Below are 13206 nucleotides of genomic sequence, written 5' to 3' on the forward strand. Positions count from 1 at the left end.
TACATTTTTGTCTACATATGACAATGCTCACAGTGCCTAGTATATGAAAGATTTTCACTCACAAAAAGAAAGTAAAGCACCTGATTCACATCTATGTGGCCGGACTCTTGATAGCAGGTCTGTTGTAGGCTCAGGGTAACATTCAAGACTCTGGCTTCGGCGGGGGTAAAGACACTACGCTATATTGGGTAGTGAAATTAATGGTTTGAACCCTTTCGGTTCCTTGACATTAGATCTGAATAGGGCAGACAGAAAAAAGTGAGTGGCGTGCTTCCCTCACCCTATATGCTGGATACACTAGACCCTAGTTCACCTTTTAGACATATGTAACTCGTATCTGCTACCTCCTCGCTGTGCTCACCAGAAAGCAATGCATCTGACCTCAATGCTCTCTCTGGCGGAGCCATAAGATGCCTTCCCGATGTCTGGACTTGCGTGTGGCACACTTGACGCTTCCTCGCTGTGCTGACCGTCATCAACTAAAGCTGCGCTGTCGAAAAACTTGAGAACGATCACCTCGTTAGGCTTCTGCTCCGCAAGATAGTACCATTGCGGATCGGACGATGCTAGCGACGAGGACGGCAACTGCTCCACCTCTCCATTAGCACCGGGTGTGGCACGATCAGTGTTGGCATTTTCATTGGCCGCTTTCATGGCGTTCTCTTCGGTTATGAAGAGAGCCTCCAGCTCTCGGAGAAAGTCGCCTTTCATGCTGGGTGCGGCAAGGACTTTGAGGTAGCGCGGGGCAAAGGTGAGCTCTTGGTTGCCGTTAAAAGTACAACGTGGAGCCATGGCCAAGGGATCCCGGGTCACGGTGTGTAAAGGTCGCCAAACGCTGTAAGCTGCGTAGCGCGGACCCAGCTTGCCACCATAATTGTACTCGCTGTTGATGACGGCGTCACTATCATGTGTTTGAGGGTCGACCTGAGCACTGGCGCAGATGGCGTCTTCGGTCGGGATGACACCGGACTTAACAGCAGCATGATAGATGTCTGGCCGCCAAGAACGGATTGCACAGCGGGCTCCGAGAGGTGTATAGTCCATATGAGGCACTCGGGAGGGTCTTGCGTTGTCTGAGGATTTCAGATGTGTGGGTTTGTTGTCGTGCAGAGCTTTGTAATTGGCCTCTTCTGTCTTATTCTCGCCATTGGTGACAGCGGTGTCCTGAACGTGCTGAAAGTTTGATCTGTCGCCCGTGGTCTTCGTACAGCCGTCGATAGAGGCCCCCGTTTCACCTCGGCGCACAATGCTATTCGTAATAAAAATCTCTTTGGCGCCTGTCAGTTTGACTAGAGCCTGTTTCACCTGGGGGAAATAGATATCCTCTAAGACTTCCACATCATCAAAATCACAGGACGTGGCTTGATTCGCATCGGCGGGTACGAACTTGGAAGTGTCGAATTTCACGGCGGTGAAACCGTGCCTTTTCAACAATTCGGCTGATCGTGACCATGACCAGCCATCCCCTTGGGGATTTCCAAACACCTCGTCGCGGAAGTCATGCAGAGGAAATATTCTTTCGATCCTTTTGTTTTGACGACGAGTCAGGTAGCCTCTCGCCCACGGATCATCCACTGTGTCGCCGAAGACATTGACCTGGAAGGTCCCGAATATCTGTTTGTCTGCGCCTGGCGAGCGATGCATAGTGACCCACGTTGGCCTGGACAGGCAACTGCGACAAGAGTGCAGGTGATTCTATTGCTATATCCGTGGACGAAGGAATCTCTTAGCCTTTGACGGGCACTGTTGAAGCTTTGTATGAAATAATCCTTTCGTACCAGCAATCATTCTGTCTTTTACTCACACCATAGTTACCTTGCGTCGTCCCTAATGATGGGCAAGGCACTTACTCAGTCCAATGACAATGCGTTACTAATAAGCGACAGTGTTCGAGGACTCAAAGAAAGTGGTAGTGCCCTGTTTGTGAAAAACATACCCTGGCAAATCAGGCCCATGGCTGCCGGGGGATATGGTGATCCGTCAACATCATCATGTAATGCCTTCGCGTGACACTCACTCACAAATCGTCTCGGAGGGAAAAGCCATAAGGAGAAAGGGTAACAAACATGCACATACGTCTATCAATCACAATAACTGGAAACATAATCTGGGCTTAGCTAATACACGTGTATTTGCACATGTCTTGCTAAACTTCGTCGGAGAAATTGAGTTCTTAGGGAACTCTCCTCCCCACTGATCGGCAGTTGGGCCCGTCGCAGGCTGAATGCTTGCTTACAGTAAGCTTAATGCCGCTATTACGCTGAGTGGTTGAAAGATTCCCATGCAAAGTCAACTAGCCTACGTAGGCCTTGCCCGCAGCCATTTTGCCAGTTTGAGGGAAAACTTTCTCTTAACTCAAAATTGGCAATTGATCTACGCCTGGAATCGACTCTTTGAAAGGCCCTAGCAACAGGGTGGGCCGCCTTCAGTGGGCCTGTTTTTCATTTCCAACCCTACCTAGAGCTCGAGCATAGGTATGCATCACCTAATCCAAATGAAACCTTAGATGCTCACGAGCGTCGGCTATCTTCCGGAGCAATTCCTGACGGCTGGTGAACGATCTGAACACCATAAAACCCAGCCCCGGCCACGGTCGATCCTTCGCCGGAGGTACCCACTCACCCCCCTTCCAGTAATGCCAATGATCCGCGTAGGAGTTACTGAGCCCCAGCTTCTCGAGGCCGAGGTCGTGGGGCATACGGCCACTCGTAGAAGTCTCAATAGCTTGTGGTAGCCAAGCATACTGCCACGATGGCTTGTTTCGAAATCCGTGCGCGATGCTACGGAAGCGAGCCTCGTCTCCAATGGCATGTAGTAGCTTACCAGCAAAATAGTCCACTCCGTATGCGTAGATCGAGCACATGGCCTCAGGAAGACCTGCTGGCCGTGGATTTATTTCCAGCAGGAAGGTACTGGCTCGGCCAGGAACCGGTTTGCTGCGGGGTCGTAGGTCATACATTCCTTTTTCAGCCAAGAAGACTTCTCTTGCTGAGTTGTGCACTTTGGCCTCAGCATGGATGACGCCACTGTGCAGCCCCACCGCTCGGACGATCGCCAGCACATCGCGCTGGAGCATGTCGATTTCGTCCGACGGGAGAGCAGAAGGAAAGATCGAGCCCGTGCAGCCGAACGTCTTCGATTCTGCCTCTGGGCTATCGCCAAGGCAGGGGAAATTGTCGGTCACCTCAGCATGCAGCAATTCCCCATCCCAAAGAAGCATGTTCACATCGACTTCAGGACCCTCGCAGTATGTCTCCACAATGACCGGGACTCCGTGGTATTCCAGCCCGAATTGGTCGTGTTGCTTCTTCAGCGCCGCAAAGGCAAAATGCAGTGCTTGAATGAGCTCCGCTTCATTCTCCACTCTCATAACGCCCTCAGAGCCGTGACTGCGGGTGGGTTTCACAATCAGTGGGTATTCCAGCGGTTGCGGCATAGCTGCCAGTTGAGACGGGAATTCTTCCAGGCTCTCGACTTTGATTGTGGTCGGCGCCCGTGAGAGCTGTCTCGTCTCGAATTTGTCAGTGCCCCGACGATATGCTTCGGACCCGAGAGTGGGCAGACCGAGAATCTCGGCAGCGCGTGCAATACCAGGCATAAAGACATCTACCGTGGTCAGAATGCCGTCCACCTTGTAGGGTAGACCGCGGATCACATCGGCGATATGTTGAGGCAAGTCTTTGAGAGCATAGCCAGTGGTGGTGAATGGGACGAAGTGCTCTCGGTATTGAGGACCAAGTCCATTGTCATCTTCCATCCAATGACCCGGCTTGTCCATAACCACCACAGAGATTCCGCAACCTCGAGCTGCCGCGTAGAAGTTTCGGCACATTGGGGGCCTTCGTCTCTCGCATATCATGACAACGCGACTGGGCATCACAGGGGTGTCAATGATCCAAGGCCATGACAGACGGTTCAACAATTCATGGTCCAAGCCCTGGAGCGCCTTACTGCCTCGTGCCATGACCACGCCGACACTCGACTGGAGGAGGGCAAGCAAATGACTTGCCGATCCTTGGGAAGCGGCGAGAGGCGGGGCAATGGAGCAATGCTGGCCCGATGTGACAAACCCTTGCACCACGCTGCTCAAAGGAATCCCTCGTAAGGACTCTTCAAGGAAGTCACTTCTGACAATGTAACCATCCTGTGCAGCAAGGATAAATTTGAAGTGTGATTGGTCAACGGTTGGGCCACCAACGCAGTGTTCGAGCAGAAACGAGATGGCCCGGCCCGCGTTTTTGGGGATCTTTACCCTGGTTAGAGCAGTTCGTCCGTCTACCCCTGGTGGCGCTGAAGCGGTGGAACCGGGGCTCAAGGCGGCCTGATTGGTCCCAGCTGCAGGCGTAATCAGGACAGAGTCTATGGTGAGGTCGACAAAGTTGCACCCATGCTTGACTTCGGAGGTGAGATCCTGGGACCACGACCAGGTTGCTCGGATCAGGACTGTTTCTGTCAGTCGAGCGACCACGATGAATTGAATTCGTCAGGAAGTGCCTCATCCCATACCTGGACAATCTTCAGATCTCAGTTCCGCATGATAGGGCATAGGTCCGTTCATCAATTGCCCTGACCCCATGTCGGCAGTCAATGTCTGCTTTTCCTCTGTAGTTGCAAGGGCCTGGAATATGAGGTGCAAAATAGCACACTCTGCTCTGGGCTTGAGATGCGATCGCAAGCCTGGTGTTTATGAAGGACCGAGGCACCAAACTTCTAAGTCGGTGGACCTTCCACCCTGAGACATACAGGGGTGTGTAGGTCATCCCCTTCTCGGGGACACCGTTGACGTGCATATCGAAAATGATGAGATGCAAGGTAATGTGGGGAGCTGCAAGGTAAAGTTGTCACGGTGGCGAGCTCTTGAACGATGTTTTGAGTAACCCAGATGTGGCCTGGAGTCAAATCAGGCACATGAGGCAAATCTCACTTGAAGTTCGAGGTTGTACCATAGTACCTACTAGGTAGGTAGTATGCGAGAGACAGGGGCCTGATAAGGCTGGTCACCACCCCGATGTCATCTCTGCGGGGCAGGATAGGACGTCCGTCCAGTCCTGTGCCTGGCCTAGCCAATACCCCATCTGCGTGACGCAAGATGGTGCTGCTTAGTGGTCCTTACTGGCAGTGCCACTATTCCTGTCAATCACCGTGTCCAACCCCCGGTGACTCCTGCAGGGCCAATGATAACCCAATAATCCTTGCGGTCCCCGTGTTGGCTTTCAGCCGGCGTCTCTCTGTCGCCCACCGAGAGAGCTTGGCCTTAACCACTGATCCCTTACATAAAGAGGCTGCAAAAGTACTCGGCCATCTATTTCCCCATGTGGGTCGCGGAGACTGGGTTGATCGCGGGATAATGAACAAGCATTCTTAGCCGGCGGCCGGTACTTACATCCGCCAGGCTTGACTGCTTATCTGGGTGGCTAGGAATTACCTCTTGGGCAGGCATCTGCATCGAATGAAACAGCGCCACCATGCCAATTGAAAGAGTACTTCGATTCCAACACCATCTATAGTCCCCCCCTCAGACTGCGCCGCGATGGATGGGCTCACTGATACTGAGACGACCTACGTTCACCTGGAGCCCGACGTTGTAGTACGTCTGGATCTTCGGGACCAAGACACCATCACACGAAAACGAAACCGCGACGCCCAACGAAACCATCGGGAATGTGAGTCGATTCATCTCCCCGTCTCCCTCGTGCCAGACAAATAGGCGGCTAACACTGACCAGTGAAACGAATGGCTGCAGCTGCCGCCGCCGCCGCGAATCGCTCCGCCGCCGGCGAGAAGCCGAAAGACACAGGCTCTAGGACTCGATGGGGACACAGAAAGCCGACTCAGCAGAGCACATTCGAGGAAGGAGAGCATTCTAGGTATGCTATGCGGTCTTGCACTACCCGTGTCTCGGAGGGAAAAGAGTTGACTGACCTGTGACTACTGGTTATAGTAGACCTGACGAGATACTTGACATGACAAATCCTATGTTCTTAGGGACAACCAATAAGACGCTCATGGACCTCGATAGCGTGTTTGACGAGAGCTGGTCGAGTCTCAGCATGATGCAGCCTGGACTAGGAGAGCCTGCCGCTCAGCCCAACGCAATCGTCTCCTTAGCCCCACAACCAGATTCCTCCTTCAATTCCTTCTACAACCGTTGTCAGACTCCAGACCGACAGCACGCAAACTGGGGCCAGGGCCAAAACACCATGAGCACTGCACCCCAGGCTGCTCATGACACCCAGTACGGACATCCCCCGACATTACCAGATCATGCGGTTAAGACGGCCGACAAGATCGTGGAAGCCGGACCACATGGTTCACAAGATACCCATCTGGGATCGTCTATTTCGGAGGAAAAAAAGTCCCAACAGAGCAGCTTCGATGCCAAGCAGCCTGAGAATCAGATCCAGGATGGCCGGTTTGAGTCAATCCTGGAAGCAGTGGAATCCGCCGGCTTCTACAGTTTTGACGAAATGGCGGCAGCGTACTACACATCGTCACTGGGCAACGACTCCTCGCTCCGCGCCACCCAGAAATTTAGCCGCGAACGAGAGCTGAAATCCCTCCTGAGAGCATTGAATCAGAGCGCAAAGGACTGGTCAGCTCGCGAGGCGTGGGCGTACCAAGAAGAAACTTTAGATTCGGCGCGAAGGATCCTGTCCGATGAGCTCTCAAAACTGGCTGAAAAAAGGTTGTCCCAGGTCAACCCGTCGGCAGTAGAGAGCAACAACTCGTCGTCGTCGTCCTCAGCACCATTATCCTGTTCTTCTTCTTCTTCATCTTCTTCGTCTGGGTCAGGAGAGAATAGCTATTCCCTGATATCCGAGAACTTCGAAAGACTTCTCCAGGACGGCAAGATCAATCAACTTCTGAAGCAGGAGATAATAATGCTTCGGCAGACGGTGTGTTTGTCATATCCAATTCTCCTTCCACCTGCAACGACACTGACGCTTTGCCATTTCTACAGGTGCCAGATGCTTTTGATCATTTAGCAAAACTTGCCCAAAACGCAAATATATCACAACCTTTAAACTCGCGCATCGTCGCTGTCTTCCTTCATCTTCTGATACACCGAGGCAGGTGAAAAGTCCTCGGAGAAGCTTTTAACCCGGCTCTTTTCTCGCCAACTGCGATTTAACATCTTGGAAACCCCCTGACTTCGTAAAAGGTCCGAAGTGGCCAGGTCAGCATGTGTATCTACAACTCCAGCCAAGACAGAAAGAAATAGAACAAGGGCCTAGATACAACTCATATTTTTATCATGCCGATGGCCTCCAGTCAGATTTTTGAGAGGCTATCCGGGGAAAATTCAAAGGCGTTTAAAGAGACCATGGTCTTTTCCCCATACCCTATGGCTATCTTAAAGGACCATCCTCTACCACATGTGGAATGATCAAAGTCGAACATGAGTATGCGGGCTTCGAATTTTTTCAAGCCTGAACCATAGGGTTGGTGGGTGGACTGTAGGAATTGGGCCGTGCTTAACATTCTCCAATGTGTTGATATCTCCAAAAGCGTGCCCACATCTAAACGACATAGTACTTCTGTCTCACCAAGTCCTGGTAAAGGTCCTGGATGTTCTCTGCAACGTGACGTGCGTGCTGACGACTGATGGGCGATACTATCACCATACAACCGCCCCACAGCCACTCTCCTTCCTGGAAGCCGTATCGTGCCGCGTCCTTGACATTGGCATAGTGTCGCAACACGTACTTTGTCAGATCTCCATGAGACTTGGCGAGCTCCCGGATCGGGTTGTGGTTGCTGTCGACCATCTTGTTGTTGAGTAGGTCAAGCGGTATACCCGGATACATGGCCTCAATGCCCTTTGGGGTGACCAGTTCCCTGGCGTTGGTCAGCCATGCATGATCGCAGCGGTCATCACGACCGAATGGATTTGAAAGCGCTTCATATCGCGACCAGTCACTGACTGCACACAGGAGTTGCAAGGTCCAAAAGTCAATCCCACGGGCAAGCATCGAAACAGCAGAGCTAGCGATACCCGGGATGCGGGCGTTGACCTCGTGAAGGAAAATAGACGGCGTCTCTGTTGTAATCTCTATTGGCTTCTTGTTCCACTCCAGCTCCGGAAGAGTGGCGTCCTCGGCCACAATGTAGTGCATTGACGAATTGCGGACTCTTGCCTCGCAGTGGAAGACTCCAGTGTCAAACCCTTGCAGGAGAACCGCATCGAGGACGGCGTCAATGATGGCATGCTGCTCGAAGGCAGGCAGTCTTGACGGCACAACAGCTTCGGTTTCGGCAAACAGCTTGTCCGAGGGGTCTTGGGCGACATCCGCTTGGCAGGGGAAGTCGTCGACCACCTCGGAATAGAGAATGCGGCCATTGAGGAGAACGAGATTGCAGTCCACCTCGGGCCCATCCACGTAAGGCTCAACCAAAACATTGGCGCCATTCTTCGAAGCCAGTGCTCGAGAGACAGCATGTCGGAGTTGCGCAGCGTTGTCGGCTCGGAAGACGCCTTCACTTCCTCTGCCTTGGAATGGCTTGCAGACAAGGGGGAAGTTGACGGGATCGCTAGATGCAAGCCGCGTCTCCAGTGCCTGTACTGAGTCCACCCAGAAGTACTCTCGTGACAGCGGGTCCAGTATCCGGCGTGTGAGATACTTGTTTGTGGAGATGGTAAAGGGTTTGGGACCACTGGTCCATAAGCCAAGCTGTGTGGCTGCCTCCGCCACCGGGATCAGAAGGACATCTGATATTGCAAAAATGCCATCGATCGGTTGTGGATACAACTTGACAGCATTGGCGATCCTCTCGGACAAACCAGAGTCGACTGTCATATCGATGTCAATGAAGGCTTCTCTTAAATGTGCACAAGGTCCGTTGTCATCCTTCCACCATGAGCCCGTGCTCAGCACAACAACCTTCACACCCATAGCAGCTGCTGTGTCCCACCTAATTTTCGTTGTCGGGATGCTGACATTACTTAGGAGAACGACGCACACGCGACGCGTGGGGACCGGCTTTGAGGATAGCCAGGGAAAGGCCAGCCTTCGCTCCAGCTCCAGCTCAAGTTCCTGAATAGATTCTTCGTTCCAAGGAAGGGGAGACCAGACCATCCCGGCCGATACGTTCAAAGCTTCGGTGATTCCCGCCGCATCCATACACAAGGGAGATGAGGAGTGTATGTTGTACCCGACAACTCGGCCAAGCGGTGACAAGAAACTATGCGTCGATGAAACAAGTGCACAGTCTGCTACCCGCGAGCTCCAGGGGTCTGCGTACGCAACATGACAATCAACCTTGGGGATCTGAAAGACCAAAACACCACCGTCGGCAGGGCTCGCGCTAGCATCAAGCAGAAGCCTTCCAATGGTTGTCTCTTTTTCTAGGCTCAGCCTTTGAAACTCGGGACGGTGGTGATTCTGGGAGATCCGTACTCCAGCCCTAGCGGCTGACGATGTATCTTCTCCAGTTGAGATGCAATGGCGCACTGCAATAAATAAATTATCGTAGCACTGTGTGTCATCGTGTCGGATATATCGATGCTCACAGTCAAGCAGGACTGACGATGTCAACCAAGCTGGACTTCTCTTGGTCTGTGGCTAAGGGACACATGCACTCACCGTGGCGATCTGGCAGATTGATCGATATTTGAAAGGCTTTGCGGTCGCCCATCGTGAGGGCTGGGTATAGAGCAGAGAGTGAAGCGATCCGGTCCCAGGAAGAAGATTAAGTATCCCGCAGTGGCTGGGAGCGATCCAGTATCCCACTACTCCATTGGCTCCAGATAGGAAGCTCCCGCCCCGTCCCATTCAATGACCGTGCATAATCACTCCGCCCTACCTCCTCCCGAGTTTCACTGATGTGCCACTCCAACTTCAAGAGACCTAGAATCTCGATCCCTAGGTGTCGAACAACTCAAGGAAAATTGGCACGTCCAGAATCTGTGCAATTACCCAATTTTCCGTGTTCATCCCGTTCTGATAGCAACCATTGTCTTACTACAACCCCCCTCCCCCTGAAAGGATAGCGCACAGATTTGGGTTCAACTGAGAAGCCTCGGGGCCCGTACCTTTACTCTCTGACTGCAAGTTCCTCTGCCTCATTGTATAGTAAGCTGTTTTGCTATACACTCAGCCGTCGATCGGTATACTGTTGCAGTGGAGGCTCGGTGGAAATTTAAGCATGCTTACTGTAACGTGCGGAATAGTTGTTGTCGGCAAAATGGCTACGGTAATAACGTGGCCAGTTCAATGTACTATACCGAGTGCTCGGCAAACAGTGAACAAGACTGCCTACATATGGCCTGAATCGCAGGGTCAGCAGTACAGACAGTTATAGCTCGACTGTAATTTCATCACCGATTGAACCGTATCGCCGCCATATTTTCGCTCCAACTTGGCCGGCTGAAGCTTTGAATTACTGCTCTTTTGCACGTGCCGACTGCGACTCCTAGAAGATGCAAGAGTTTTCGTCCTATAAGGCTGCCGGAGGGTGTTTTGTCGCGGCGCTGCTCGGGTTCTTGTTCTGCGCCACCAATGCCAAATCTCTCCCTCTCGCTCACACCCTCAGACTTCTGCCCTCCATTTCTCGTCTCAGACGAGCCCGACAGGCAGGCACAAGAGGTCGATACGGCAAAGATCTGACCTATTCTCAGCCGGACCGCTCGACGATGCTCTTCGGGTGTCACGTCACAAGCACTCGCGTTACCCTGCTGGAGCTCGACATCAACCTGCACAAGTCCAATAGTACCTTCTTCATCGACGCCGACGTCAGCCGCACAGTCCTTCTGACGAACCTACTCGCTCAGGCACTGGGGGAGCTCCCTAGCGGGCCGGCAAGTTTTATCTTGGCTGGCGTGCAGTGCACCTTTCGGCGTGAGATCCGCCTGTTCCAGCAGTATTATGTCACGTCGAGGATCCTGGCGTGGGACCACAAGTGGCTCTTCACCGTGACGTACTTCTTGAATGGAAATGCTGGTGACGGCACGCTTCCTGCGGATCCAGACCTTACCGGGGGGCCTGGGGCAGTTCTACGTGATCAAAAGCTGGGCAAATCGATTTTGGCCGTCATGGTAACCAAGTTCGTTTTCAAGGCTGGTCGAGTCACTGTGCCCCCAGAAGATGTCTTGCGCTTGGCTGGGTTGCTTGGCTCTGAGTCCAAGGGTGACGGGTTCAAGTGTGAAGTGATTAGAGAGGCTAGCAAGAGCGTCGATAGTGGACTACAATATGCCAGGGAGTGCATGTGTTGAGAGTGAAGGAATCAGGCATTATGAGACGGCGTCGGCCAGAGATCAGCATGTCCCATGCTGAGAGAGGCTGTCACGATGACACAGAATTACTATTTATTCGGTGAAAATGAAACCCAATCTTCCTGGTTGTTGCGAGATGTCTATTTGGTTCTCTGCGGCTGGAGTGGTGGTGGTCGCCCTCTCCACTGCCTTCAACAAACTTCATCCGTCCTCCTTCTCTACATTGTTCTCCCACAGTTTTCTCAACTTGCGTCTCGCATCTCAAGGAGTTACCGGGTAGTTTTTCAACATCAAGTCTGATGCCAGATCTCTGTGTCGCTTTGAAAGCTTACATGAAGTGTGCTCAGTGGACGGAGTTGTCAGGGTTCTTCACACTTGACATCGGCACCATATTCAAGCAATTGGGAGACAATCTGAGTGCGTCCCAGCATGACGGCCAATTGGAGAGGGGTGAACCCAGCATTGTCTTTCTCGTTGACAGAAATTTCCGCATCTTGGAGGAGGACTGATATGACGTCTGAGTGATTTCCGGCGACAGCCATATGTAGAAGAGGGGCAGTGTTTGACACAGGTTCCGGTGTTGCGACCTTGGACTGGTTTCTAGTGGAAGGAGCCCATGGTAAAGTAAAGTTGAGATCTTCTGTGGGAATAGTCAGATCAGGAAGCCCATGCAAAAAACCGGTGTCGGAAGAAGATAAAGTGGTTGGTTCTCCAAAGAATAGTTCCCCTGCCCTCGGATCAGCCGTTATTGGTGGCATTTGCACCAAGTTCTGGCAATCCGATTTCTGAATGCTTGATACCGGGGATGGATATGGTATGGGGTAGCCGGAGGCATCGACACTGCTGCTCGGTGGTAGTTTGGGCGGTGACGAGGGACTGCCGGTGCTAGCAGATCCCTGGCGGTCATTTAGAGCAGACCACGCTCCAGGGGTCATTTGCTGTGGTTCAATGTTGGCGGCACCCCATGGTTCGCTAGGGCAGTGCCAGGGCGAGGCTGGAGGTGAGTTGGGACCCTTCCCTTGCTGACACTGGCGCAGCTGCTTCCTGAGCTCCTCAACCTCTCTGGCCTTGCGCTGCGCATTCCGTCCTGCAAGTTGGGCATCAGCTTCGTCCTGAAAAGAAGATAGAGCGAGTAAGTGAACTGACGGTAAGCCCGCTGCGCAATACGGTTCTGGATCTTCCTGCGTTCAGCTGTGTTCCGAAGGCCGCGCTGAGGACAATGGTCAGTGACCCGTCAAGACGCGGCTGTTCGTGCTGCTCATGACATACCCAGTCCTCGTCCGGCTTCATCAGGTCGGCGTATGCGATACGGGGTGGTGTACACATGTTTTGCGGCCCGGTGGTAGGAGGCATGCTTGTTGTCATGATGGAGGACGTGAATGCATTTCTGCCTGCTTTATCATTGTTCAGTACTCGAGCTTGCCGCGTGTGATGAGTATGCAAGTGGCCACTTCTCCTGGCTAGACGTGCGCGGGACACCGTACGATCGGAGAGACTCGATGGTAAGTACCACAACTCACCCCATGCTGAATGGGTTAGCTCCCTTTCGAGAACGTGACGCGCAATCACCGCCGCCATGATATTCCTGGGGGTGGCCTGCCCCCGCCGCACAGATCAACGTGCACCATGCAATGAAGGGATCTTAGCGTTCGTCATCCTGCAGTGCGATGGTGATGCTCTTATCTGACGTTCAAGGACGCACTGTCACTAGCTTTCATTCGGGTGAAGGGCCTCTGGATGGCGAATGTCCAACCCGTGAGTGTGAGTGGGCTGCAATGAAGCACGTCAGCTATGATCTGACGTCTAATATAACCACATATGCAATACTTTGGTGGCCCTTCTTTTAGGACAAGGCGTGTTATCTCCCCACTATAATAACCCCTAACCGCTTTGAGAAGCTTTTCTGCCCCGCCCCCGCCACTCCCGCCTTGGCACCGCTGTATACCGCGTCGGTACTAGTATATGCAATGTCAAGAGTCGCCGCCACTCGCTTC

The 13206-nt window shown here is 52.8% G+C and overlaps 6 protein-coding genes across 6 annotated transcripts; 2 read left to right on the plus strand and 4 right to left on the minus strand.

The window, feature by feature from the left end:
- Window positions 1-357: 357 nt before the first annotated feature.
- Window positions 358-1644, minus strand: AYL99_01785 (hypothetical protein; the record flags this gene model as incomplete). Its single annotated transcript, XM_018833301.1, has 1 exon — window positions 358-1644. One exon carries the CDS (start codon window positions 1642-1644, stop codon window positions 358-360), a length of 1287 nt encoding a protein of 428 aa, XP_018695925.1.
- An 841-nt stretch (window positions 1645-2485) lies between these two features.
- AYL99_01786 (hypothetical protein) lies at window positions 2486-4576 on the minus strand (the record flags this gene model as incomplete). The annotated part of the gene is made up of 2 exons (XM_018833302.1): window positions 2486-4443; window positions 4507-4576. 2 exons carry the CDS (start codon window positions 4574-4576, stop codon window positions 2486-2488), a joined length of 2028 nt encoding a protein of 675 aa, XP_018695926.1.
- Window positions 4577-5530: 954 nt separating this feature from the next.
- AYL99_01787 (hypothetical protein) lies at window positions 5531-7078 on the plus strand (the record flags this gene model as incomplete). Its single annotated transcript, XM_018833303.1, has 4 exons — window positions 5531-5663; window positions 5726-5867; window positions 5942-6896; window positions 6962-7078. The coding sequence occupies 4 exons, from the start codon at window positions 5531-5533 to the stop codon at window positions 7076-7078; spliced, it is 1347 nt and encodes a 448-aa protein (XP_018695927.1).
- Window positions 7079-7520: 442 nt separating this feature from the next.
- On the minus strand, window positions 7521-9122 carry AYL99_01788 (hypothetical protein; the record flags this gene model as incomplete). Its single annotated transcript, XM_018833304.1, has 1 exon — window positions 7521-9122. One exon carries the CDS (start codon window positions 9120-9122, stop codon window positions 7521-7523), a length of 1602 nt encoding a protein of 533 aa, XP_018695928.1.
- Window positions 9123-10420: 1298 nt separating this feature from the next.
- Window positions 10421-11212, plus strand: AYL99_01789 (hypothetical protein; the record flags this gene model as incomplete). The annotated part of the gene is made up of 1 exon (XM_018833305.1): window positions 10421-11212. The coding sequence occupies one exon, from the start codon at window positions 10421-10423 to the stop codon at window positions 11210-11212; it is 792 nt and encodes a 263-aa protein (XP_018695929.1).
- Window positions 11213-11571: 359 nt separating this feature from the next.
- AYL99_01790 (hypothetical protein) lies at window positions 11572-12565 on the minus strand (the record flags this gene model as incomplete). The annotated part of the gene is made up of 3 exons (XM_018833306.1): window positions 11572-12299; window positions 12359-12422; window positions 12482-12565. The coding sequence occupies 3 exons, from the start codon at window positions 12563-12565 to the stop codon at window positions 11572-11574; spliced, it is 876 nt and encodes a 291-aa protein (XP_018695930.1).
- Window positions 12566-13206: the final 641 nt, after the last annotated feature.

The sequence above is a fragment of the Fonsecaea erecta genome, assembly GCF_001651985.1.
Source record: "Fonsecaea erecta strain CBS 125763 chromosome Unknown Scaff2, whole genome shotgun sequence".
NCBI classification, from domain to species: Eukaryota; Fungi; Ascomycota; class Eurotiomycetes; order Chaetothyriales; family Herpotrichiellaceae; genus Fonsecaea; species Fonsecaea erecta.